A 26,722-nucleotide genomic window follows, 5' to 3' on the forward strand; every position below is an offset into this window, starting at 1 on the left:
CCATCACAGGTGACACTCAGTAAACATTTGCTTGTAGAACTTGGAGGAAGAGCGAAGTAAAGGAGCTCCCAAAGAACTGGACGTTTAATTCAATTCAGTTTTTTTTTTAAATCCTTCTATGATACAGTTCTTGAGATAATATGGTTTTCAAAGGAAGACTACTTATGCTGAGTGGTGGGAAGCTGATTACATTTGAAGGGTTAACATTCTGTCTTCTCCACTAAATTGTACCATAGAGATCAGAGACCCATTGTTAATACTTTCATTATAAACAACATCTTATATATTATTGGGCAGCTGGTCATGTTGGAGAATTGTTGAGATATGACTCAGTTTAAAATGGAACTTATTACATGAAACTTAATGAGTAGGCACCCTCTTGGAATGTAAGGTACCTCAGGAGATGGGTAATCGTGATCCAAGGCTAAAGAAATTCTGTTCAGATCCCTTCAGTCTAATTACAGCTTCTCCTACACAAATTATCTTCAGAATTACACTTTCCTTCCTGTCTTCCTTCATTAGAGTATAAAGCCATAGAGAAGAAAATGCACTGAAGTGACTGTGACTTCCGTATTGTCTCTACACAGTTAAAGTGTACACAGAAATGGCTGGTTGGCTTAGGGAGGTTGGGTGGGCTAGCGACCAGGTCATGACCAAGGTTCTATCACTTGAATATTTGTTTGGACTTAAGGCTATTTGGAGAACTCTGGAGACTAGCCACTCCTATACTCGCAGGCAATGTCTTGACAGAGGTAGTCCAATCAGTGGATTTCCTTCTAGGAGCCATGACGTCACAGGTTGCTAAGCCCGTGAGAGGCTGAAATAAATAAAACAGACATACTTCTTGGGAGCTTTCTGACCCCCTTTATTGTTCATTGGAATTATCCGCCATTGTAAACAGGCACTTTAGATCTAGCAATGGCTTTCTAAGCAGAGAGACTTCTGCTTTCTGGAATTGCCACGCCATTAGCACCCCACACGTACACGTAAATAAAGTACAATGTGCAAACAGTTAAACTGTCGGCTTGCTTCGCAATGAACAGCCTAGTCTTTGATTCTCCAGTACACTGACTTAGCATGCAAAAGCAAGCCGAGATAGTCACCTTGAATACTGGCTAAAGTGGAAGGCAGAAAATGCTGGGTTTAATTCTAAACCTGACAAACCAGACCTCACCTCTGTCTCAGTCACAGGCTTGATAATCACATCATGGTGAAGGGCAGCTTCCAGCCAGACAGTGTTATTTCCTTTGGCCAGTTCAGAAAAGAATTCAATATTTTTTTAAAAAAAAATTTGATTTCATGGGTAGAGGTGTTTTGCCTGCATGCACAGCTGTGCAGAGTGTGCATCCGAGGGGACCAGAAGAGGACATCAGACCCCTAAAACTGGAGTTAGCCACCATGTGGGTGCTGGAAACAGAACCCTCAACTTCTGCAGCAGCAGCGGGTGCTTGCAGCTGCAAAGCCATCGGGGGCCTGAAGGGAAGACATTTTAAGGGTTAAAATCTAACTATAAAGTGATGGGGTGCATGCACACATGTACACACTTGCATATTCATAGGAGAACTTCCCCTCAAAGGCATTATCCTTGGAGTCTGCATTTTATTCCGATGACTCGTCAGGACATCTTTGGAAAGCCTCCTTCGGATAAAATGACTTCAGGGACTGTTAGCCTCCTATGCATGAGAATCTTAACTCTCACTTATGCAGTAGTTTTTGCCTTTCCAGGTTAATATGGGTGCATTCATTCTTTTCTCTAGAAATAGTGTTTCCTTTACTATACCAAAGAGGAAGATGATGATGATTTTTTTTTTTTTTGCCACAATCAAACTTTGTCATGACTAAACATTTTTGCCTACAGTCTTGATTTCACTGTGGCGTTTTGAACAAATGGCCCCAAGGGCTCATACGTTTGAATACTTGGCTCCCAGTTGGTAGAAATTGGATGTCACCATTTACCCAAACTGTTCTGATCAAGGTCTCTAATGACCCCTCCCCCCCAGCACTGAAACTACTGTCCTTCCCATTTACTGGACATAGACTAGCTTTCTGCCTGAAAGTTTCCCACTTGGCTTTTGAGGTAAGGTCAGTCGTCCTCATCGACTTAGACCATGAAACCCAATATGGACGAGCTCAACAGAACCACCATATACGGGCTGCCCATGCGTGCTTCAGCATTGCCAGGGAATCAATTTCATTTTCAAAAATTTCGTTTTTTGAGGTAACAGTCTCCCCTTACTTTCCTTATACCACAGCAGTTCAATTTTAAACTTGCGGACAGAGGGAATGAATTGAGGTGAGACAGAGATGAACAAGGACATGGAGAGGAAACAGGAGGTAAAAGACGGAAGAGAGGTAAAAAGTTAAGAGGCAAAATGTAGATTAATATAAATGGATTAATTTAGGTTAAAAGAGCAAGGGGACAAGCCTAAGCTATAGGCTAAGCTTTCATAATTCATAGTATGCGTCTGTGTCATTTCTGTGAGCTGTTGGCCCAAAGGAAAGTCCATCTACAATGTTTTCCTTTGCTAGTGTTTATCAGCTGGAAAGAGCTTCTAGGTCAGGGATGGGGGTTCGTGTCCATTTTCTTGCTTAGATCTACGCAGGCTCTGTGCATGCTGCCGCAGTCTCTGTGAGTTCATGTGTGTGCCAGTCCTGTTGTGTCTAGAAGGCCTTGTTCCCTTGGCATCTTCCCTCCCCTCTGGTTCTTACAATCTTTCTCCCTTCTCTTCTGCAGAGGTCCCAAAGCCCTGAAGGGAGGAATCTGATGGAGACATCCCACTTAAGATGATGTGTTCCAAAGTTTCTCACTCTGCACCTTGCCCAGTCGTGGGCCTCTGTATTGGTTTCCATCCACTGCAGGAGGAAGCTGATGATGGCTGAACAAGACACCGATCTATAGGTAGAGCAGAGTATGGTTGGAGTCGCTATATTTGCAACTCTGGATCAGTTTGCCAGGGCTGCCACAACAGAATACTATAAGTTGGGTGTTTTGACTGACATTGCTTCACAGTTATGGAAGCTAAAAGTCTGAGATTAAGGTATAGGCAAGTCTGACTTTTTCTGAGGATGACTTCTGCCTGTGTTCTCATGTTTCCTTTCTCCATGTGCACACTCCTGATAACTCTCTGAGCATCCTATTTTATGTCTTATGAAGAAAGGTACCAGTTTGACGGGTTGCAGTACACTCTAACAGACTCAGTTTTTAGACTTTTAAAATGATACATATACTTAAAAATATACATATATTTATATATATACATATATGAATATATATTCACATATGAATATATGCATGTATGAATATATACACACATATACATATATACATATATTCATATATGTATATTCATATATATGTATATTCGTATATATTCATATATGAATATATGTATGTATGAATATATATGCATATATATGTATATGCATATATATGTGTGTGTGTGTATGGGTATTTCACTTGCATTTATGTCTGTGTATCAGGTGTGTGTTTGGTGCCCTTGGAGGCCAGAGGAGGGTATTGGATCCCCTGGAAGTGGAGTTATAAATGGGATTGTTAGCTGCCATGTGGGTTCTGGTCCCCTAGTAGAGCACCAGGGCTCTTAATCACTCAGCCTTCTCTGCAGGCCCAACACAGCAGACTCATTTTAACTGTAATTATCTCTCTAGAGGGCCGATCACCCCCAAATAGTCTCAGTACAAGGGAAAGAGTTTTGTCTCTCTTTTTTTCTCATGGCTGAACAGCCAGTGCCTATATAGTGGCCAGCAAATATAGCACCTCTGAATAAACATTTGTAAAATGATGTAATATGTTTGCACCCTTCTCTGCCCCCTGAAACCATTTGAGTTGGCAACCTCTAACCTCTCTCCAGTCGGGGTTATTTTCAGCCAATAAGCCTCACTTTGGCACCAATCCTCTGTGCAGTGATGTGCTTCACACTGGAATGATCTGACAAGCAAAGGCAACAATGAAAAGACACCAACTCTTTTTCTTTTTGCAATAATTTATGCCCAAAGGTGCTTAAAATAAGTACATACAAAAGAGGCAAAAGGAACAGCAACATGCAGTGCAAACTTAAACTGCAATAAACTGGGTAACATAGCAACCAGGGAAAGACTATCAACAGAAGGGGATAATGATTCTGATGTAGCAAACGAAAGCGAGAACTGAATATGAGGAAGGTATTTGAAAGTTATGAGAAGAAAGAGAGAGATCTCTGAAAGCCATACGAGGCCTCCTGTGCATGGTTTTGAGGCCCAGGAAGGAGTTAATGCGCCTGGCAGTGCCCAGGGTATGCTGGTGCTGGGCAGTAAATGGAAGTAGACCAGGGATGTAATTCCTGTAACATGAGTGCTTGTTGGGGTGCAGCAGGAGGGCACGGTAGAGCCCTATAGAGGAGTCCCTCTTCAGTCTGCCCCCCCCAAGTTCAATTTACTCTCCATAAAAACGCAATAAAAATCTCACTTGCCTCCAGACTGTGGAATACTTTTGATTCCAAACTATTTGGAATAGAGATGGTAACTAACAATATTTTTGGAAAGAACTTAGATGTTCTTTTTTTTCTTTATTTCAATTAAATTGTTTTTCATTTATTTTACATACCGAAGGCAGTTTCTAAATGAAGTTCTTGAAAAGAGAAAGAAGTGGAGGGAGGTGACAACACAGCACTGTTTCACCGGAATGGATAGCAAGGAGTTTAACGACCCTGCAAGATGTTGAAAAACATAAAGTCAGGGCTAAAATGATTTATTCCAGCAAATGGCAGATGTGCAAAGTGAGTTTTGAGTTCCTGATAGTGGGTGGGAGAATTTAACATGTGCATGGTTGGGAAGGAAGCTGGGAAAAACTATCAGCCACCTCATCATCATCATGATCATCACTACTTAAATTCAAGGAATGCCCCATGCTTGCCTGGTTTCTGATGCACAGAACACCCCTTATGCACTGAGCCATCTCTCCAGCCCCTCTTCCCTGAACACTCTTCTCTATGTTACTCTCTCCAAAGTGTAAAGTTCTCATGCTAAAGATTAAAAAATAATTTTGCCCTGTATACTAATAACAGCACTTATTTTTATATTTGTTTTTCTGAGACAGGGTTTCTTCGTGTAACAGTCCTGGCTGTCCTGAAACTTGCTTTGTGAATCAGATTAGCCTCCAACTCACAGCTATCCTCCTGCCTCTGCCTCCTGAGTGCTGGGATTAATGGTGCGAACCACCACCACTTGACTAACAACAACACTTAATTAATTAATTAATTAATTAATTAATTAATTAATTAATCTATCATTTATGAATGAGCACTCTGCATGTTTACCTGAAGAGGGCATCAGATCCCATTATAGATGGTTGTGAGCCACCATATGGTTGATGGGAATGGAACTTAGGACCTCTGGAAGAACAGCCAGTGCTCTTGCCTGCTGAGCAATCTCTCCAGCCCCTAATAACAGCATTTTACTAGGTGTTGAGTTTGTTGGTTTTCTGTTACTGTAAAAACATCTGATGTAATCAATGAGTAAGAAGGGAAGGTTTATTTTGGCTCTTGGCTTTGCCAATTTCAGCCCTTGGTCAGTTGGACCCATCAGTGTTGGGTCTGTGGCAAAGTCACCTCATCAGGGTAGAAATATGGAGAAAACAAAAGCAGAGAAAGAGGAAGGGATTGGGGTCACCAGGCTTTACCTCTTACGTAGTTGTCACAACAGTAGGGGACCAACCTAAGCTTTTGGGGGGGCAGTTATCCAACTCAAAGCAGAGTTATCTAATGATTTCAGTCATCTAGCTATTTCTTGCTAATGAGAATAATGACATGCTAGTTTTATTCTCAAAACACAATTCTTTTATGAATTGCATCTACTGTATCTTTTCCATGAAACCATCCATCCTATCTAAAATGTAAAGAGATTTTACATGAGATATGCTAAGTACAGGCCTCTTTGCTCTTAGTCTACTTCCCAGGGCATCTCCTGCACCACATTAATCTAGCCTGGTCTAGCGTTCTGAGCACTGAGTGTTAGAAAAGTTTCCTTCTGTGATGTTCTTGTCAGCCACATTCAGAAATAATGTGAACATTCCTAACTTGTGCTTAATATAATTTTATGACTTTCTCGCCCATAAATTTAATCCATGCTCAACTGTTTTGATTTCTAGACCATATAACCCTTTCCCGGCTAATAAGAACTGTAATTTTACTACCCACTGTGTGAATAGCTATCTCTTCTTACTTGTCTCTCTTGGCTTCAGGAACTCTTTATTAATTCCAGTATTGGGGAGTCGAGGGTCTGTTTATCCTATCTACAACTGCAACCAATTATTTCTCCTTTTAAGATTTGCATACACTCAAATGACCTTGGGTTTTAAAATTTTCTGTGATCACATCTATAAACAAAAGTAATCTAAGATAAACTGTTCTGAGTGAATCTGATTCTTTAAAAAGGAAAAGACAGGAAATAGCAGAAAGTCAAGATAACAAGTGTTTTTATGACTGATTAACTCTCACCAATGCAAACATTATTAATTCTTGGGGGCGGGGGCTGGAGAGATGGCTCAGAGGTTAAGAGCATTGCCTGCTCTTCCAAAGGTCCTGAGTTCAATTCCCGGCAACCACATGGTGGCTCACAACCATCTGTAATGAGGTCTGGTGCCCTCTTCTGGCCTGCAAACACACACAGACAGAATATTGTATACATAATAAATAAATAAATAAATATAAAAAAATTAATTCTTGGGGGGGGGGCTCATCCTCAGCACACTGGTTCTTAAATGTCTATCTTTCTATTTCACCTTGAGTTAAAAACTCATAGCTAAGCTTCATTGCCAGTTTTTCATTCAGTAGCTATTAGGTGGACACTAGATTTGCATAGCTAACATGTAAGTGTCCAGGAGACCTTGGCACATCTGGCATGGGGATCACAGTTGCTGAACCTCTGCATTAGCACAACTAATGTTACCTGCACAAGGCTAAATAGAACAAGATGTAGAGGGGCCATTAGGCAAGAAACTAGGTTGGCTATGGCCTAGCACATGTAACACAGAGAGCCCAAGAGGAAGCTGCTTAAGTGTGGTAGGTAAGTCAGGCAGATAGATAGTTAAGAGAGGCAGTAGGGCTTGCTTACTGAGTCCAGACATCCAGTTGCAGAGTTAACTCTTCCCATCATTCCTTTCTGTTTTCCATTAGTGAGTCAAATATGTTGCTCTAGGAAACGAGGCAAGGAAAAGGAGCTTCCTTTAAAAAAAGAGTTAGATGCGGAAGGTGCTCATCACCTTTAAATGTCTTGGCTATCAGCTAGAAGAAATTCATTGTGTTTGAAAGTTTTATGCCAACTTGATACAGGCAAAAGTCATCTGAGAGGAGGGAACCTCAATTAAGAAAACGCCGCTGGCAGGACTTGTAGGAAGAGCCAACCATGGCTGGACTAATTTGAGGCCTACTGCCACCAAAGGGAGCTCATGCTCAACACTCACTGTCTGGATGACCAGGACCCAGAACCTGGATAGCCCAGAGACTTAGGATAGAAAGAGAATCAATAAGATGTTATTCCTATGCTATTCTGCTAGACTCACAGGTCAGTGCCTAGCCCCATTGTCATCACAGGGGTTTCCAAAGGCAGCTGATTGGAGCAGATGTAGTGACCTGTAATAAATCATTTGCTGTCCCACCAGCCAGCTTCCAAATAACGACACAGAGACTTACTATTAATTATTAAAGCTTGGCCTTTGCTTAGACTTGTTTTTAACTAGCTCTTACAATTTAAGTTAACCCATTTCTATTACTCTATGGTCTGTCATGTACCACCCATCCCGCTTCTTCCGTGTCTCTTGGTATCGCTACCTTTCTTCTTCCCAGAGGCCTCTCTGTCCCCAGAAGTCCCACTGACCTCTTCTTGTCTAGTCGTTGGCCATTCAGCTCTTTATTACACCACTCACAACAAATACATCTTCACAGTGTACAAATATCTCAGAACAGAGATCCACAACCAAACATTAGACAGCGAGAGTCCAAATTAGAGATCTACTGGGTTCCTCCCCTTGGATCCTGGGAAACCCTGCAGAAGAGGGGAAGAAGAATTGCAAGAGTCAGAGAGATAGAGAACACCAGGAAAACATGGCCCACAGAATTAAACACGCAGTGCTCATAGGGACTCACAGAGACTGACATGGTAATCACAAAGCCTGCATGGGTCTGTGCTAGGTTCTCTGCATATATCTTATGGTTGTTTAGTTTGGTGGTTTTGTAGGACTCCTAGCAGTGGGGTGAGGGGTGTATCTGACTCTTTTGCCCGATCTTGGGACTGTTTTCCTCCTACTGGGTTGCCTCACCCAGTCCTGATATGAGGGTTTTTTGCCTAGTCTTATTGCAACCAGTTATACTGTGTTGGGTTGATATCCCTGGAGGCCTGCTCTTTTCTGAAGAGAAGCAGTGGAGGAGTGGATGTGAAGGAGACGAGAGAAGTGGGGGTGGCAAGGTTGGGAGGAGCAGAAGAGGGGGAACTTCAATTGAGATATATTGTATGAGAGAAGACTTTTAAAAAAAAAGTTGCCTCCATAAAATCAGGCTGTAGGCAAGCCTGTAGGGTATTTTAGTGACTGATTTGGGTAATCAGTAATTGATAGGGGAGGACCCTCGCACATTGGAGGTGGCTCCATTCCTGGGCTGGAGGTTCTGGATTCTATAAGAAGGCTGAGTAAGCCAGTAAGCAGCAAAACCTTCCTCCTTCCATGTCCTTATACAAGTTTCTGGCAGAAGGCTTGGCCCAGATTAGAGATGGGTCTTTCCACCTCAAAAACTCTAGATTAAAGGCGTGTCTTCCCACCTCAAAGAGTTGGGTTAGAAATAGATCTTTCTATTCAAACTAAGCACAAACCCCTCACAGTTATGCCCCTCTAATTTTGAGGTTTTAGTTAATTTCAGATGCAATCAGTTGACAACCAGGAACAGTCGTCACATTTACTTTACCGCAAGTTGGGAAATCTAGGAGCTACCTAGGAGGAAATCTAGGGGCTGAGAGCGCTGCTGAAGTTTAAAGAGAAATGGTTCCATTATTAACAAGAAAGAAGGGGCGGGTGGATGCTGGAAGAGGGTGAGTAGTTACTCAAAATCCATGACAAATCTATGAATATAGTAGCGAAAACCTGAGCAGTAAACACAATAAGATGCGGTGTGTGTGTGTGTGTGTACGTGTGTATGTGCGTGTGTGTGTGTATGTGTGTGTGTGTGTGTATGTGTGTGTGTGTGTATGTGTGTGTGTGTGTGTGTGTGTGTATGTGTGTGTGTTACATGTATATTCATTCTTTCTAAAAGGGGACAAGGAAGAAATTGTTCTTAGTGGTAATCAATACTGAGGTGGTTAATTTGGTGTTGGTACGGATCAAGCAATAAAATCCTTTCTGTTGACCTCAATGTGCCCAGCATGTCCCAGTGTATCTGAGAAACACACTTGATATTTCCTTAACAGATGGATGTAGATCCACAGATGGTTTGATGAGTGTCCAGTTGTAGACTCTGCCAGGTCTGGCACGGAAGTCACAATAGTGGCTGGCACAGCAACGACCATAGGGAGAGTGGTGAGGCACACGGGGATAGTTACTCTAGAATGGTGGGAAGGGCATAGGCGTCCAGTCCAGGCATACCGTGACTACACAGAGGTCATGCACTTTGGCCTCAGTGGCATCAAGAATCAGCGAAAACAGTGGAAGAGAGGGATAAGTCTAGAAGTATCTCAGGAAAGAGCTTCCCTTTAGTGACAAGCTGTAGTGTGAGTTATAAAGTGCTCACCTTGAAGGGCTGCTTGGCCTTGTGACTGTATTTGTTTGGTTTGCTATTTAAAGAAAGCGATGGGTAAGAGAAGCAGGGGCGGGGGCCTGATCCGGCATCCTCTTAGATGTGGGGACGAGAAGCAAGGATGAGGTGTCCCAGGGACAAAGGTTCATGACTGTCCTGCACACTTGTCAGACAATTGTTTTTGAGCTGAGTAGGACTGAAGCAGAAAGGAGACCAGCAAGCAAAGAGGGTGGAGCTAACAAAGAAGAATCCTTCAAAGGGCCAACAACTTTTGGGATCGCATTACTCACTCATTTCCTCTGTAGAGACCCAGGAAAGAAACTGACCCAAAGCCACTTGGTGGTCTTGTATGCGCACTTTCTTCTGGAATAGTCCTTAGGAACAGGATACTTCTTGCTCACTGATCATCCACAACCAGAACACTTCTATCCCTAGGGCTAGCTTCCACAGCCATGTCTATAAAACTCACAAAGTTTAATTTTAAAAAGCATCACATAACTCCCTGTTATTGGGAGCAGGTTTGGAGAATTCAAGGCACTCTCGGGAGAGAACATTTATCTGAACTAACAATGCTCGCAAGGGTTTTCTGAGGACATGCTAGTGGTGAGACCTGGTGGGAAGAGCCACCCACACAGCACTACTTCATCATGGCATCCATGTGCCTGAAACGGACATGGCTTTCTTCCAAGGCGGAGCTTGTTACTCAAAACAGTCAACTCTGTTATATCAGAGTTCAAAATAGACTCATAAGACACATCATCCGCCTTTTAGAAATACCTTTCGAAAATGGTAACTGGAGGTCTGATGTATATGTGGGTTAGGGTAGAGAGAATCTAGGGAAGAGTCTTCCACAGAGCCAAGGCAGTTAGAGTAGATGTAAAATATGTCATTTATGTGAAGACCACTGAGTGTGCCATCTTACGTGGTTTGAATGTGGATCTGTTCTGAAGCTTCTGGTGGGACGCCATCCCAGTTGTGAGGTATTTAAGAATGTGGAAACACAGGCTGAAGAGACGGCTTGAGGGTTGAGAGCACTGGCTGTTCTTGCAGAGGCTCTGGGTTGAATTCCCAGCACCCACATGGTGGTTCGCAACCACCTGCAATTCCAGTTCCCGGGGATCTGATGCCCTCTTCTGACCTCTGTAGTCACCGAGCATGCCAATAGTGGACACATACATACATGAAGAAAAAAACATTCATTTATTATAAAATAAAATAAAAACAAGAAAAAGAAAAGAAAATCCTTTCTCCTATCCCTGATCTGTGGTATCTTTCCCCCGGTATCCATGTTAATTGCTCACTCCCAAGCTTATCCAGCATTGCTAACTTACATCTTTCTGTGTCTTCTGCTAAGTCATGGGTATATTGCATTTCCCACGCTGCTCTCACAAGGCAGATCCATCATAAAGATGATCACAGCGCTGAACAGAATATCTGAGGACAAATTTGTAATGCACTGGACCCGAGTCTCCTTCCTAGAGAAAGAAACAATCCCCATGTAACCAACAAAACAGGGCTGTTGAGTTAACAAATGAGAGCTTAAAAGGATGAGCAGTTGTGCTCCTGGCTGTTGTGGCCCAGGGTGCTGGGAAATCCTAATTGCTAATGATAGGCAATCTGTTTCCAGAGCAGTCTCGGGGAGGAACTGGCTCTCCCCATGCAAAACATTTCAAAAGAGCCACCAAGCTGACAGAAGGAAAACAAGCGATCACACAGGGATAGCACATAGTTAAGGATGACACAGACGGATTCTCATGCTAAAGAGAGAGAACTGCCACAGGGCACAGACTTTCCCTTTAACTCACAGCAGACCCAGGCCACTGGGGAACAAAGCGCAGGGGTGCGGTGTGCCTGAATGAAGTTCTGGGGAGTAATTAGAAGAACACTGAAACAAGTGGGGGCACGAGGAGAAGCAGGAGGGGCAGAGAAGGAAAATTATAGACTGAGAACATAACAGAGCACAGGAGAGAAGACTGTGGACCAGCAAGGGCGACCACCGCTCTGAGCTTGCTAGTCAAGGTACATCTCCGGGTCCCAATGAGGAGCCTATACATGATAGTGGGAAGGGATGTGAAGAAGGCATCCAGGTTGTGTAACCGTTGACATCATGTGTCAGCTTTTGTTACACAGGTAGCTGGGGAAACTTTGTTTTCTCCTTTTTGGTGTATTATAAGGGTATTTGTAGAAAAGATTGGAAGTGGAGTCGGTGAACAAAGACTTAGCAACCAGTCCACTGAGGGACCATTTCAAAAACTTGGGAAAGGCCAACTTGTTCTTTCCTTGAGCTGATCCATCTTGGAATATCAAAGTGTGCGGGTTCCCAGGCCTTCAGACTCTGGGACTGACACAGGAGCTTTCATCCCAGTCTCCCGGTTCCGAAAGCCTTGGACTGAGTGTACCACAGGCGATTTAGCCTCTACATCTTGACTTGATTACACTACTGTCCTGAGTCCCTAGACTGAAGACAACAGTCTGATTTTTTTCCTCCAGTTTTTGTAATAATGTGATCAAATCCATACAAAAAATTATCTTTAAGGATTTATTTTTAATTAATTTTAATGTACATGTATATACTGTGTGGGTCTGTGCATATGAGTACAGGGGCATGCTAAGGACAGAGATACCCGATCTCCTCAGAGCTGGCGTTACAGGCAGTTGTGAGCTGCCCAACCTCGCTACTGGGGACCAAACTGCATGTTCTTGGCAATAAAAGTATATGACATTAACCAGCCATCCTCCAGTCCCTGATAAAGTCTTTCTTCTGTTTGCTAAGTGTCCTGTTAGATTTGTTTCCCTGCATTGAGCAAGGATTTTAATTATTGTGGCAAATTTAGATTTTAGGCACTAGGAGTCTTAAAGAGGCAGAGGCAGTCAACTCTTTTTTTTAATATTTATTTATTTATTATGTATACAATATTTTGTCTGTACGTATGCCTGCAGGCCAGAAGAGAGCACCAGACCTCATTACAAACGGTTGTGAGCCACCATGGGGTTGCTGGCAATTGAACTCAGGACCTTTGGAAGAGCAGGCAACGCTCTTAACCTCTAAGCCATCTCTCCAGCCCCCATGCAGTCAACTCTTGTCTGTCAATGCATTGACCCTGCTTCTTAGAGGTTACCCTGTTCTAATGCTTCTTCTCCCTCCCCGCTTTTGGGGATCTTTTCCATACTGCCTTTAATTCCTGGTAGACAGATGTGTTGCCAGGGGTGAAAAACCACACAGATAAGCAGGCAATTGGTTTGCTAGATATAATTTCCGGTATTCCCAAGAGGCTTCCTGCAAAGAGAGGGGCTGGTGTGGGGGCCTCAGCAGGTACAGGTGACTGCCATCAAGCCTGACAAGCTGGGTGTGACCCCTGGAACCGACATGGTGGAAGAAAACCAGCTCCTGCACACTGTCCCGACATCACACATGTACTGTGGCATGCATTCCCACATGAGCATGGGCGTGCACACACGTGCCAACATCAGCAAACATAAAGTAAAATGAAAGTCAAAAGATCCTTGTAAGAGATATTTCCAGGGATATCCTCAGACGATAGGCATCCCTGACAAAGACCTAAAAGAGAAAACGTAAGGGCCAGTGAAATGGCTCAACAGGAAAAGGTGCCTGATGCTAAGCCTTTTGACCTGATTCTGATTCCTGGAAACCACACGGTGGAAGGAGAGAACTGACTTCCACACACCATCCTCCAGCTCTGACGGACATCTAAGAGAAAAGGTAAAAGCACCTTGGCCTGATTTTAGATTTCAAACTTCACCCTGTAGGGTAAAATAAAGTTTAGATTCACAAGCTGAGAACTTTCCAGTGGCTGAGCAACCTCCTCCCTAAACCACAGAGAGAGTTGTTATGCACCTTTAGTTCTCTAGAAACATCTTGGCTGTTCCCAACAACAGAAGGAACAAATGAATCTGATTGGCTGGACTGAAAGGCTTGCATTGTTGACAATGATGGTATATTCAAGGAAGCCCCTAATCTCTAAATCCTTACTGGTGAGCATTGTAACAGTAACTTGGCAACAGATGTTTGTGATGCTTTGTGTTTATCAACCCGCTTCTGACCCTGCTCAGGGCTGTCAGGAGAAACAAGGCTCCCAAGTCCCTGTCCTGTAGTCCTGATCCATCAGTGATCCTCTTATGTGGTGATTTAATAAAATCCTTGATACCCATGTGTTGCCTTCCCCTTCCTCGTGGCATGGAATGGGCTAGGTATAACAACACGCCTTGGCATGATCCTGCTCATAGAAATACTAGCGCTAATAAATAAATGAATTAGGAAAACAACATGCCCCCCTCCAACAACAACAACAACAACAGTAAAATGTATCCTTTCCCTGAGTCAAGTCTATTTTAATATGGACTTTGGGAAGTAGTGTTTCCTAGTCCCCATTGTCTGACAATGGTATGTGTTGTGAAATCAATCTAAACATTTAAACAGTTTAAACATTTGTGTGTGGCATGTGTGTGTGCGTGTGTGTGTAAGTCTCAGCACAGCTGCGGGGAGCTGGTTGTCTCCATTTACCATGTGGCTCTCAGGGACTGAACTCAGGGGGTCAGACCTGGTTGGCATCAAGTGTCCTTTCCTGCTGAGCCATCTTGTTGACCCTTGCAAAATTAAACTTGATGTTAGGCTTTGGTGCGCAAGCCAGGACTGCCATTTCCTCTTTCAAGTGTGAACAGGGAAGTGCAGATCTATGTTCTGGGTGGTCTGTCATTTCCTAGAGACTGAGGCAGATATGAGACAAGAAGTTTCTCTTCACAGGGAATATGGAGGCTCCAGTCCTCACTCCCACTGGAGTCAGGCAGAGACAAGCAGGTGTCTCTGCAATCTAGACGCGAGGCCTTGGGTCCCACCTTTGGGGTTCTGCGGGGTAAATGTGACCAAAGCAAGCTGAATTCAGATTTTAAACACACAGCTATTGGCTGAGTCGATACCAACAACATTGGTACTTCAGGCTCTGTCCTTCTAGTACCATGTTCAAAACTGGGATGTTTGGAGGCTCAAAGCTTTGGCAATCACAGCTATGGGAGCATCCTTAAAAAGCAACAGTCGTGGGAGTAGGGATAAAAGGCTTCACTCTTGAATTTGCTTCTTGATTAGTGACCCTGTACAAGCTAATTCTGCATCCTGACCCTTGATTTTACCATGTGTAAAATATAACTTCTCTCAGTGTGCTCCTGAGCAAGGGGGCGGAGCTACTAGACTGAGATGAGTGTAAAAATGTGCCTACCAGGAACATGAGCCAGGTGTGTGTGTGGGGGGTGCACACCTTTAATCCCAGGTGGAGCTCTGTGAGTTTAAGGCCAGCCTGGTCTACCGAGCAAGTTCTGGGACATCCAGAGCCACACATACACACACACACACACACACACACACACACACACACACAACCAACAAAAACAAGCAGAAAGAAACCCATCTCAAAAAAAAACTCCCCCAAAACAAAAAAAAGAACACCACTTGGGCCCCATATAAATAATATAAAATATAAATAAATAAATGAAACTGAATTTAAGAGCAGACATTTGTTGGAATATGCCAGCATGATTTCTTAGGAAACAAATGTAAATTAAGTAGATTATTATATTTTTATTCATTTATTTGTTGTTGTGTGTGTGTACTTAGACCATTGTGCACAAATGGAGGTCAGAGGGCAACCTGCCAGTCAGTGTTCTCCTTTCACATGTTGGTCTTGGGGACTGAGCTCAGACTGTCAGGCGAGGTAGCAGGTGCCTTGAGCCTAAGCTGTCTCCTGGCTCGGGTTAAGTCATTCACATACAGGAGGACAAACATCATCTCAGTGACACATGAGCTGGAAGCATCAACCCGTCTTTATGAACTCCAAATAGAAAGGGGACTCAGGCTTCCAGCACAGGGCCTCGACGCACAGCTTTGAGAAGGGCTCGGAAATAGACAGAGTGAACCTGTCACAGTAAAGCCTGCATAAACAGGCACACATCAGAAACTGTTAGCTGGGAAGTGCGTGGGAATACTTCAGACCTCAAAATGAACTGGGGTGAACTGGGGTGTAGACCTGAGTCTGCTTCGGCTCTGCTGATCACAGCATTTGAGATGGAACTCGAGCATCAATTGGCAGCCTTCATCAAATGAAGCTAATCATCAAATCATCTGTGTACAGACTAGAATCTGCCCGAGGAAGGCTGTCATGACTGGAGTGTGGTGACTGCTGACATCCTACAGGATCCCCACCAACTTCTTCACCTCCTGGAACACAGGGTAGGCTAACTCTTTGGCTTTTGCAGATCCAGCAAGTAAAACCTTCTTTAAATGGTCCTTATCCTTTTTCAGTTTCTCAATTTCACTCCTGATTGGAGCAAATTTCTCAATCACAGCGTCTGCCACCAGCAGCTTGTAGCGCGCCGTGTCCATGCCTGCACTGCTGCGCACCGCCTCCTCCACCGAGAGGCCTGACACGGCTGCGTGGATCGCCACCATGTTGGAGACGCCAGCTCTGCTGTCTGGCTCGTAGGTGACCTCCGATGTGAAGTCCGTCACAGCCTTCCGGAATTTCCGCACGATCTCCTCTGGGCTGTCTGTTATTCCGACAGTGGCCAGTTTGTCAGGGTCTGATTTTGACATTTTGGCAGAGGGGTCACGGAGGGATTTCACTTTCTTCATAGACGCTAGTGAAAAGACACGTCATTAAGAAAGTTAGAGTCTAGATCCTGAAGATACCAAAAACACCAGAGATATTATCTGATTGCACAAACAGCATACCTGAAGAACTTGAGCAATTTATCAAGTGTGGAGGTAAAGACACCAGAGACAGGTCTTGTTTAGGGCAGTATCCACAGCATGGATCAGCAGTGGTTCATCCAGTGTATAACTGACACAAATAGAGTTATGTTGGCTATATTACTTATTCTGTGCACACTTGTGGGTTCCAGGGAACCCAGGGCACTAGCCTTGCATGGCGAGGGCCTTTATCCTCTAAGCCATTTCTTAAGCTCTGTGAACACTTCATATATTTTTAAATTTTGTGTTTGTGGATGTGTGTACAGATAGATTCACATGTGTTATGGTGAATCTGTGACCAGAGGACAACCTCTGAGACTCTGTTTTGGTCATCCACTTCATTTTGAGGCAGGTTATAGCTTCCTTCTGCCATTAGGCTGCATCTCCTAGGCTAGCAGGCCATTCTCCTGTCTCCACCTTGCTGTAGGAATGCCGCAACTTTAATTACCTGTGGCAATACTTCCATGTCTACACACAGTTACATACTTACAGACACATGCACACACATAGAAACACAGTCAAAGAAACACACGCACAGAGGGGGATGTTAATCTGTGCTTCATAAACCAGTGTTATCGATAACTACTTAGTTTATGGCTATTAATGATGAAGTAGGTAAAAAGCAATGGGTCGAACATTGAACTCTTACTGCTAAAACAGAGGTGCCGTCAGTGTGCGGGACACCCTAGCGGAGCTGAGGCTGGCATTCCAGATGCAGTGTTAGGTGTCGGTCCTAGCTCTCCTCTTCATTCAGAAAACAACATTTAGGGATCTCAGTTCTCTCTCATTTGTCTGGACTACGACTGCGCAGTTCTCATTCTCCCGACCTTTGTCTCACTGTGAACGTCAAGAAGGGTGAGGTACGTGGGTTCTGGGATCAGCAGAGCTGACAGGGCTCAGCTCTGGGATCAACTAGACACGTGACTTGGACACAGCGTGAACCCTGTTGAGCCTTGGTCTGCTTATGTGTAAAATAGGGCATGTAATTTGCTCTATCCAGTAAAATCTTTATTTTATACACACAATCTATTGACAAATATTTTAGAAAATAAAGTTATGATTTTTAAAGTTTCTTCCCATATTTCACATGTTTTTTTATGTTCCTACATAATCCCAAACAATAAGGATTTCAGCTAAGAATCCTGAAGCCTGTCAGGGAGACAGCCAAATTTGGTCCCAGCAAAGTTCCAGGTCTCTAGTCCACTCTTCATCACGAGCCAAGTTTCATAACCATCCGGTTGTTACTTACTGAGAATGGACTTGGGCAACGGAAAGAACTCTCCATACTTCTGGTTGAAACTTCGAGCTAGATCCTGGACAAGTTCCATGTGCTGGACTTGATCCTCCCCGACAGGAACGTGTGTGGACCTTTAATAAAACACAGGCAGAGAAACTCAGCAAGGCTCCTTCTTAGCCAGAAATGATATTGCAAGCAGCTGCGTGTCCTGTGCCTACTTCACCGCTGGTGTTCAACAAATGGTCACCAACTACAGAGGGAACACGGAGACCCGAGTCTATCTGTGTGTCAGACAAATGCCGAGGAGATGTGTGTGTGTCTGCTCCGGTTCTGTCTCTCCCATCGCAAACGAGTGCAGCCATCAGCACCAGTGACAGGATCTTGCCGGTAGGGAGCCATGGTATCTTCAGTAGCACACACGCTCTGCCTATAATTGTGTCTAAAAGCCACTCCTCATCCCTCACCCAGTCAGCACAGATCACTCCAACCTAGACCAGATGCTTCTACCTCAGAGCTGCGGCCCACACTTGAAAGACACCCCACCCATTCTTCAAATTAGAGATGGCAGACAGCTCTTCCGGCCAGAGCCTCTCCTCATCAAGCAAGGAATGATTCAAGATCTCTCGGCAATATGCGTCTCCATGTTCGAGGAATTGTAATCGGAGGGCAGCTAATACGCTACGGGGAATGTAAATGAAAATCTCAAAGCACATGCAGATGGGTCTAGGAGACAATGTGGCCCAAGGAGAGCGAACTGCAGGGCGTGTGAAGAGCACACCGGCACTGAGGTGAATTATGAGAGTCTAGGTTCAAATGCTACCTATTTCCAGAGATGCACAGATCTGTAATGATCCAGCAACCCGGTAAAGGCTGAAGTTCAAGGCACTGGGTTGACTCTCGAGGACTGACAGACAGATGATGATCACGGTGATAACGAAAGAAGGAGAAAGACAGACCTAAGCCACCTTTGTCACCTCACTGTAGCTGCTTCGAGAGAGCAAAGAAAATGATTTGAGAAAAGGAACTAAGGAAACTTGAGTTTTATCTAAAAGTTTTTATTTATTAAGAAATGAGTATGTGGGGAAAAAAAAAACACTCAGAACACAAAGAATTTATTTATGATGGTATCATTCCTGCATGTGCAGTTCAAAGCACGGACTCCTGGGGTGGAGACGGGTAACTTCAGCTGGGCTGTGGGGTCAGGTTTGATAAAACAGCTACAGCTTCTGAGTGAGGAGTTTTATTTTAATCTGGAAGAAGCAGTGAGTGAGCATAGGAGGGTCCTCCCTCTTCTCAAGCCTTCATTTCCTCTCAATGCTGTTTCTAGGGTTATCAAGGGTAGCTCCTGAGAGCAAACACTCAATACATGGAAGCAACTGATATGACAGTCACTCATTAACGTTGGATACGATGAAGGGCAAAATGGCAAGAGAAAGACGTAAATGGCCGTATGGGGGCATACTGGTTTCTCTAATAAGATCATCTTTATTTTAATGGCCAACCCTGCAAAACAGAAAGACCAGTGCTCCACCCCAGAGATGATCATAGATCTGGTGACAGCCCAGATTTGGGTACAACCTGTATGTCAAACTGAAAGGTGATTCCCAAATGCAAACTACTGTATAGGACTCCTGAGAACTCTGACCTAAGAAAACCAGAACACTAAGTGAAGAGGAGAAGGTGTGGCTTGTGAACCAGGAAGTGTTTCCTCCTTTCCCGAGGTCAGCAAAAGCAGTTCCAGAAAACAGTGGAGGGCCTGGGAGAGCTAAAGTCACTGGAGCAGAAGGCCAGTGGCTCACTGAGTGGTAGAAGTGGCATGGTTACTTTGTGCCCTCTGCTCAGCACGGGCTCCTCTCTGGGGTCCGCAAGCACACAGCCTGCTTTTGTCAATTTCTCTTGGACTGGTCTTTGCTGCTCCTACCTAGTAATTATACTGATGCCCATATGCAGAGGTCACCTTGGCTCCCTGAGCCCAAATTAGCCAACAGAGCAGGTTAAAAAGCAGTTACAGTAGCCCATAGGAAATCACAATGGACTGCAACTAACACAGAAAATACAATTACCATAATCAATACACTTTAAGCACATCAAAATGAATATTTCCACATGTCAAAATGGTTCCAGATTCACAGAGTCACCCCCTAAACAGAAAACACATTTAGTTTTCATAATGACACTGTGTGCGTCTTGCCTTATGTTGGATCCTTGACTCTTTTCTTACACTTCTGTGGGGTTTTGATTTTTTTTATAAGAGGATTAAAAACATTTTAATTTTTTTCACCTGGTCCTGTTGCTCCACGTGGCATTTGCATCTGCCTCTGGTTTGTTTGTCTCTGGTCCCTCCTCCCGCTGCGGCCGCTGCCGCTTTCACCTCCTGTAATTTATCTTGGCCTTTGCTTCTCATCCGCCGAGTTCACACTTCACATTATCCAGCCTGCCTTTGATTCCGCTCACTTACGGGGCTTATTCTCCTCACAGTCTGCCTTTCACTTCAAATAATTTAGGGCTGCGCTTTCAAAATTTATATCCGACATAATGATATCCATATTAATACGTCCACTCTTCCTCCCCTGCCTTTTCAATCCCTCTCACCCTGGCTGTGCTTTCTCAGACACAACATAAAACAAAAGTCTTTCATAATTTTGATTGTTATAACTTCTGTCACATAATAATGCCTCTGATCTTCTTCTTTGGTGACTGAACCGTTTTTTTCTCCTGCTTCAATCCTTATTGCCTCGAGGTTTGCTTGGGCTCCGCCCCGCCCCTTTGGCACATCAGTGTCCAGATGAATGATCATTGCCCGTGGAGATCTTGCTTTCCCTACTGGCTTGGCTGTGCCTGTGGGGTTTCAGAAATGCTGCCTTTACTCGGCAGGCTGAGAAAGGGGTCTGGGTTGTCTTTTCTGTCAGAAAGGGCTGGTTCCCCCTCACTGACAGCTTACTGGACATGCTGCAGTGACTCTCCATCACAGCAATTACTTATTAGTCATTGACACTCAGTAGACACTGAGAGGAGCTGTGACTTCTGACGAGGCCTCTCCTAGTACTGCCCACCTCAAGCAGGGCAACAGCATAGTAAATGTGTGGTTACCCCGACACACAACCCATGCACAGTCCATCTAGTGGGAAGTTGCATTTCTTCTTCTACCATCACTGCCATGCTCTAGGCTGGTAAGACAGCCTTGCAACAGACTGGCCCAGCTGCTGTCCTCCTTTAATCCATCCTTGCATTTAAGGTTTCCTTTGGAAAGCATCAATGACACCCAATTGCTCGGTCCTTAAATTCCACCGACAGCTTCCCGTTCTGGGAGCACACACTTGGTTTGTCTGTTGTCAAACACAGTTCCCTGCTCTCTGTGAGCTCCCAGTGTCAGGGACCAGAGCCTGGAGATTCTGCACCTCAGACTGCCTTCCAGTGGAGTTTGTTTCACAGAGCACTGTGCACTAGAGCTGTTCCAGAAGAACAGAGAAGGGATGTCCGTGCAGGCGGCATGGTAGAATGAAGTTGGTGCAGCGGCTTTCAGGACCACGGAAGAAAGATTCCAGGCCAGCCTGGGCTCACTGGATAAAGTTTAAGAACCCTAGAATTTTAAGACGAGCTCTAAGAAAGCATACTCCCAGAGCAGCACTTCCAACCCCAGACAACGAGGAGACTCTCAAACTGAAATTCCAGGCCACTTATTCTCCTATCTACATTTTTGTTTCTTGGTTGTACTTTAACTGTTCCCTAGAGACCATGTGCTAAAGGCGTGGGCCCAGTCTATGGTGCTACTGGGAGATGTGGGATCACTTAGGAGCAGGCAGGCTAGAAAGAAATTAGGTCATTGGGGTGTGGCCCTGGAAGGTGACTTGGGGACCCTGGTCTGCCTTTCTATACCTGTTTCTGGTCACCATGGACTACAGCAGCTTTGTCCCACCCCATGTTCCCACTACGACATCCTGCTTCACTCTAGACCCGCAGCAATGAGCCAACCAATCACATTCTGAAACTGCTGACACCCAGGCCAAAGCTGACTTCACTAAAGACAGTCGACTAACAGAGTTTGGCTTTCTACTTACAGTTTCTAAAGGCCCACCTCCTCATTCTGTGTCACTTCAGACTTTTTAAAAACATGTATTTACTGTGTGCGTGTGTGAGCGTGTGCGCACGACATGCCTGCAGTCGCAAAACAACTTATGTGAGGCAATGCTCTCCTTCCACATGAGTCCTTTGGCTTGTGCTTAGGTTGTCAGACTCGGAGACAAGTGCCCTGCCTGCTGAGCATGCCCACTGGGCCCATCTTATCCCTCCTTGCCTACAGCTCTTCATCTGGTGGTGTCATTACGCAGTCTTGCTTAGGTGACCTTACTGTTGAGATGTCATGGGGACAGCTCCCCTACCATATCTAGAAGACATTATCTAGCAGCTGGCCTTCTGATCCTCTGATGGTTAGCTATTTAAAATTAGGCATTCAGGGATGGAGGGATGGCTCAGGTTAAGAGAACTGACTGCTGCTCCAGAGGCCCTGAGTTCAATTCCCAGCAACCACATGATGGCTCACACCCATCTGTAATGAGATCTGGTGCCTAGAATACTATATATACAATAAATAAATTAAAAAAATAAAATTAGGCATTCCGATAAATAAGAAATGCATGAATAAAATATAAGAAATTTTGCTATTTTGCTATTTTTGAGTGCGCTTTCTTCATATATTCAATATATATATTCAACATATGCTATTATCATCAATATTATTTTGATAGTGCTAGAGACTGAACCTAGGGCTTCATGCACACTAGGCAAGCTCTCTACTACTGAGTTACATCACCTACCCTCTTTATACTTTTATTTTGGGACAGGGTCTCACTAAGTCATTCAAGCTAGCCTTGAACTTGTGACCTTCCTGCCCAGTCTGATGAACAGCTGGGATCACAGACCTGCACCTCCAGGCTTGGCTTAAATTTCTGCTATTTATCATATTCTCCGGATAATATCATTTCAGTTCTCCATTCCTTGGTTCCTTAAGCAACTCCTATGGAAACAATTACACGTCTTTCATAAGCCTATCTGAAGCTGCTTCTTCATTCTCTGGCCCAGTGTTTGTTCTCTGGCCTACCGTACCACTCATTCTAATGCTGACTTTGACTAAAGCAAATACAAAACCTATATTTGACTTGCACCAGCATTTTATGCAGAAGACACACAGATTTTCTGGTAGATGGAAACCACAGACATTTTACCCGTACTTCAATCTATCAACCTACCTATGTTTGTAATATAAATATTCCTAGACACGACTTTTCCCAAATACAGAAAGACATGAAACAAAACAAAAATAAACAGAAAATACTCCCAACTGCATAGGTGGTCTAGCCTGAGACTAGACAGAAGGGAACACTGGGCTGTTTCTCTTAGTAAAGAGGCATGCAGATGTACACATCTGTAATTCAATCATGGCATTAGATCTGACATGTAATTTCTAGGCTTAGGAAGGAGACCACCATCTTGAAGATAGACAATTGCCTGGTTTTATAGAAAAGCATCTTTTATCTGTTTGCATGGACAAACTGTCTGTGTATATCAGAACACAGATGAGAACAGAAGAATTCTGCCACTATCATCCACCCTCCTTTCTGAAGCCCAGAAGAAGCACTATTCCAACCACTGAGGAAATCAGTAGAAGTCAAGGAACTCTTACAGAATGGGAAAGAAATGCCGATCTTGGAAACACTAAGTACTTCTATGAGCAAACCCTGCTGATGTTGGAGGTAGGTCTTGTCATGGCATTTCACTTGTATTTTAATAAATAAAACTAACTTGAAGACCTGAAAAGCACAGCAGCCAGCCATTGGTTCCTACCTCGACCTCAGTCTGAAAATGGTGATCCTGCTTCTAGGAAACCTCAGAATGAGACTGTGACTGAGAGCTGTCTCCTCCCATTTTATATTCCTCTCTAGTTCTGGGATTAAAGGCATGCACCACTACCACCTGGTTTCTATGGCAAGCTAGTGTGTCTACCGGGATTAAAGGTGTGTGGTTTTTTGTTTGTTTGTTTGTTTGTTTTTTAAAACAATATAAATGCTTTATTTAATAGTCGCAGGTCATCATGGGCCAAGTGGTGGATACTCAGGACCCAGCAGGAAGGTCAGCGCAACCTCCGAGCCTCCCTTTCTGACTCCAATAGGGTGAGCACATCTCCCTCTCGAACAGGACCTTTGACGTTTCGGATGATGGAGGGGCTGGTGTCATCCATAAATTCCACATGTACCTGCATGCACTGTCCCTGCGAACTGGTCCTGCCCAGCACTTTGGTTACCCTAGTGAGCTTGACGGGCTGCACGCGACTCGTGTCCATGATGGCGGCGAGCAGGCGGACTAAAGGTGTGTGTTATTGCTACCTGGTCTATAAGGCTGAGTGGTTGTTTTACTTTTCTGATCCCCAGGCAAGTTTTATTTATTAAAATATAATGAAATATCACAAAGACTAAGGCAGAGAAGAAGCCAGCAGAAAACTTTAAGGTTTTCCTGCCATATCTGTACTTCCAGTTTTGTGTATGCTATGAGGACATTCACAAAGTGGGACTTGACTCTAATGATGGTGGCACATAAAACATGCTTTGAGACCTTAGCAAGTTGCTTTGCTAACGCCAGCCTTCTAAGTGTCCTAGATCTACAAACAATAAAGTTTGTATCATCAGCTATTGATCCTATGCAATTCGTTCAGTAACTCTCAGAGGTGTCCCTGTTAGTGTAATTTGCAAATAAAAGGACTGCAATATCATTTTGCCAATTAGATTTTGGACAATTGATGAAAATATACACCAGCTGCCTTTTGCCACAGTTTTAAGTTTTGCAACTACAGTTACCTAAAAACCAACCGAGGCATAAGAACATACATGAAAAATCCCAGAAAGAAGCAGTAAGTTTGAATAGGCATGTCACTGTAAGCAACACACTGTCCTTCCCTGCCTGCCATCAGGCGGCAACCAGCACTCCCATGACGACTATGCACTGTGATAGCTACATGCGCTCTCATGTCACCCTTGTGCATTGCCTGGGCACAGCCTCACAGTGACTAAGCTACAGCATACCGGTCCCAAAGTGTGCAGAGAGTGTTGCTGGCAAATCAGACTCATGGAAGGGACCTGGTGAAAAGATGAGCGTTCTCAACTTCAGAAAAAAAAAAAGCAGTCATGTATTAAAATAGATAGAACCTCTAATAGAGGATAATCCAACTGAGAAATACAGAGGTGGGGAAAATTACATCTGTGCTAATTTTACCAAACTAAGAAAGCATGATAAGCACTCACCCCCTGCCGCCACAACCTCAGCTCACTGAGGCCATCAGACAGCATGGGAAGCAAGGCAGACAACAGCACAGTAAAATAAACTTAGAGCTGGACCTGGGGCACAGGCTGTAATTCCAGCTACCCAGAGCTGAGGCAAGAGGAATACACATTTGAAGACTGAATTCACAGAATGAATTCAAGGCCAGTCTGAACAACTTAGGCAGACCCTGTCTCAGAAGCCAAAATGCAAAAATGGGACCGTAAATCTATCACAGGGTTAGAGGCCCTAAGTTTATCCCCACCAGAGAAAACAAGACAGATGCGTAGAGAGAGCCCACACTCACGCAGCTACCACTGCAGGGCAGTGCTATGCTGTTCCTGCCCACCGTCCTCCCTCCCTCCTTCCATCTCATCCTGTTCCCTCTTCCCCTCCCCCTCCCCTCCCCTTCTCCTCTTTTCTTCCTGGCCACAGACGAGCAGTTCGAGCTACTACCTATTTCTTGTCACTGCCATCCAGCACCCTACTGTAGACTCAAAGCCACAAGCCTGCCTGACCTTAGACTGGGAACACCTCTGGGTCTCGGATGCCAACTCCAAGCCTTTTTAGCTACAGTGACTCTGGATTTGCTGCTGACCACGCTGTGCCTCAGCTTTCTCTTCTGAAGAACAGGGGTGATGATGATAAATTTCACAAGGCTATTAGGATTCATGCACAGAGGTGACTCAGAAAGGTCCCTAACACATAGTAGGCCCTCCGCACTAGCTCCAAATAGTCAGTCCCTGAAACATACACAGATTTAGTTCGCAGGGCTACCTGGTATATCTGATCCTTTCTGTAGCCCCTTCTCCGCAAGTCAGACCTTTCCCTGATAGTCTGTGTTAGGATAAATAGTGTTAAGAATACTATTGTGTGGCACACGCCTGCAATTCCTGCACACGTTCACCGTGAGCCTGGGCTGCACAGTGTGACTTTGCTGTGAACAAGCGACACCCACACAGACCTTTTTTCTCATGGCGAGAATACATAGGCACCAGAGCAGGGCTGGCCTCCCTCCTTACTTGTAGCACAGAATGTCCGCCGCCTGCAGCACTGGGTACGTGAGCAGTCCCACTGTCCCATCATGCTTCTGCCTTGCAGCCTTAGCCTGTAGAAACAGGAGAGAAGAGAAAGAAACCTGACGTGGACCCGATTATACTGCTCAGTTAAGACACTTTGAAGGGAGGCCAGGAGTGCTCTGGAGGTCCTGCAATAACACACACTCCGGCATCACCTGGCTGCTTACCATGGTCATGCTCCGGGCTCCAGGAGAAGCAAGGGCAGCTTTTTACCATTTGTATCTTAGTTTATTCTCGGAGCTGGGGCAAAGCCCACCCAAGCTCTACCACTGAGCTACACACATGGCCCCTTGCCCCAGGAGGGATCCTGGACCACCTCTAGTGCACTTTCATTTCACTAAGGACAAAGGGATTTTCTAGATTCCAAATCAACTATGTTCAGAAATCATTACAAAATTAAATTTCTCAATGTTAACAGGAGTCAACTCTGCCCCTTACCACAAATGTTACTGGGTAAAGTTCATAAAAGATTAATTTAAAGAAGAGTAATTTGGAAAAAGAAACAAAATAATCTAATTTTTGAAATGTTGCTACCAGGGCAGGCAAAACAGTTCAATGGTTAAAGCGG

General features: G+C 44.3%; 1 protein-coding gene and 1 pseudogene across 2 annotated transcripts in view; both read right to left on the bottom strand.

Moving 5' to 3' along the window:
• Positions 1-15,339: 15,339 nt before the first annotated feature.
• The window catches only part of Wars2 (tryptophanyl tRNA synthetase 2, mitochondrial), a 73,497-nt gene continuing 62,114 nt past the window's right edge, over positions 15,340-26,722 (bottom strand). For both annotated transcript variants that reach the window (XM_048442181.3, XM_048442180.3), the window contains 3 exons: positions 26,098-26,183; positions 17,780-17,898; positions 15,340-16,418 (listed from right to left, as the gene is read on the bottom strand). In XM_048442181.3, coding sequence (XP_048298138.1) covers positions 15,970-16,418; positions 17,780-17,898; positions 26,098-26,183 — 654 coding nt within the window. In that variant the 3' untranslated portion in view covers positions 15,340-15,969. The remainder of the gene's footprint in view (positions 16,419-17,779; positions 17,899-26,097; positions 26,184-26,722) is intronic.
• On the bottom strand, positions 17,905-25,377 carry LOC125405597 (small ribosomal subunit protein eS28 pseudogene; annotated as a pseudogene).

The sequence above is a fragment of the Myodes glareolus genome, chromosome 17 (genome assembly GCF_982192425.1).
Source record: "Myodes glareolus chromosome 17, mMyoGla1.1, whole genome shotgun sequence".
NCBI classification, from domain to species: Eukaryota; Metazoa; Chordata; class Mammalia; order Rodentia; family Cricetidae; genus Myodes; species Myodes glareolus.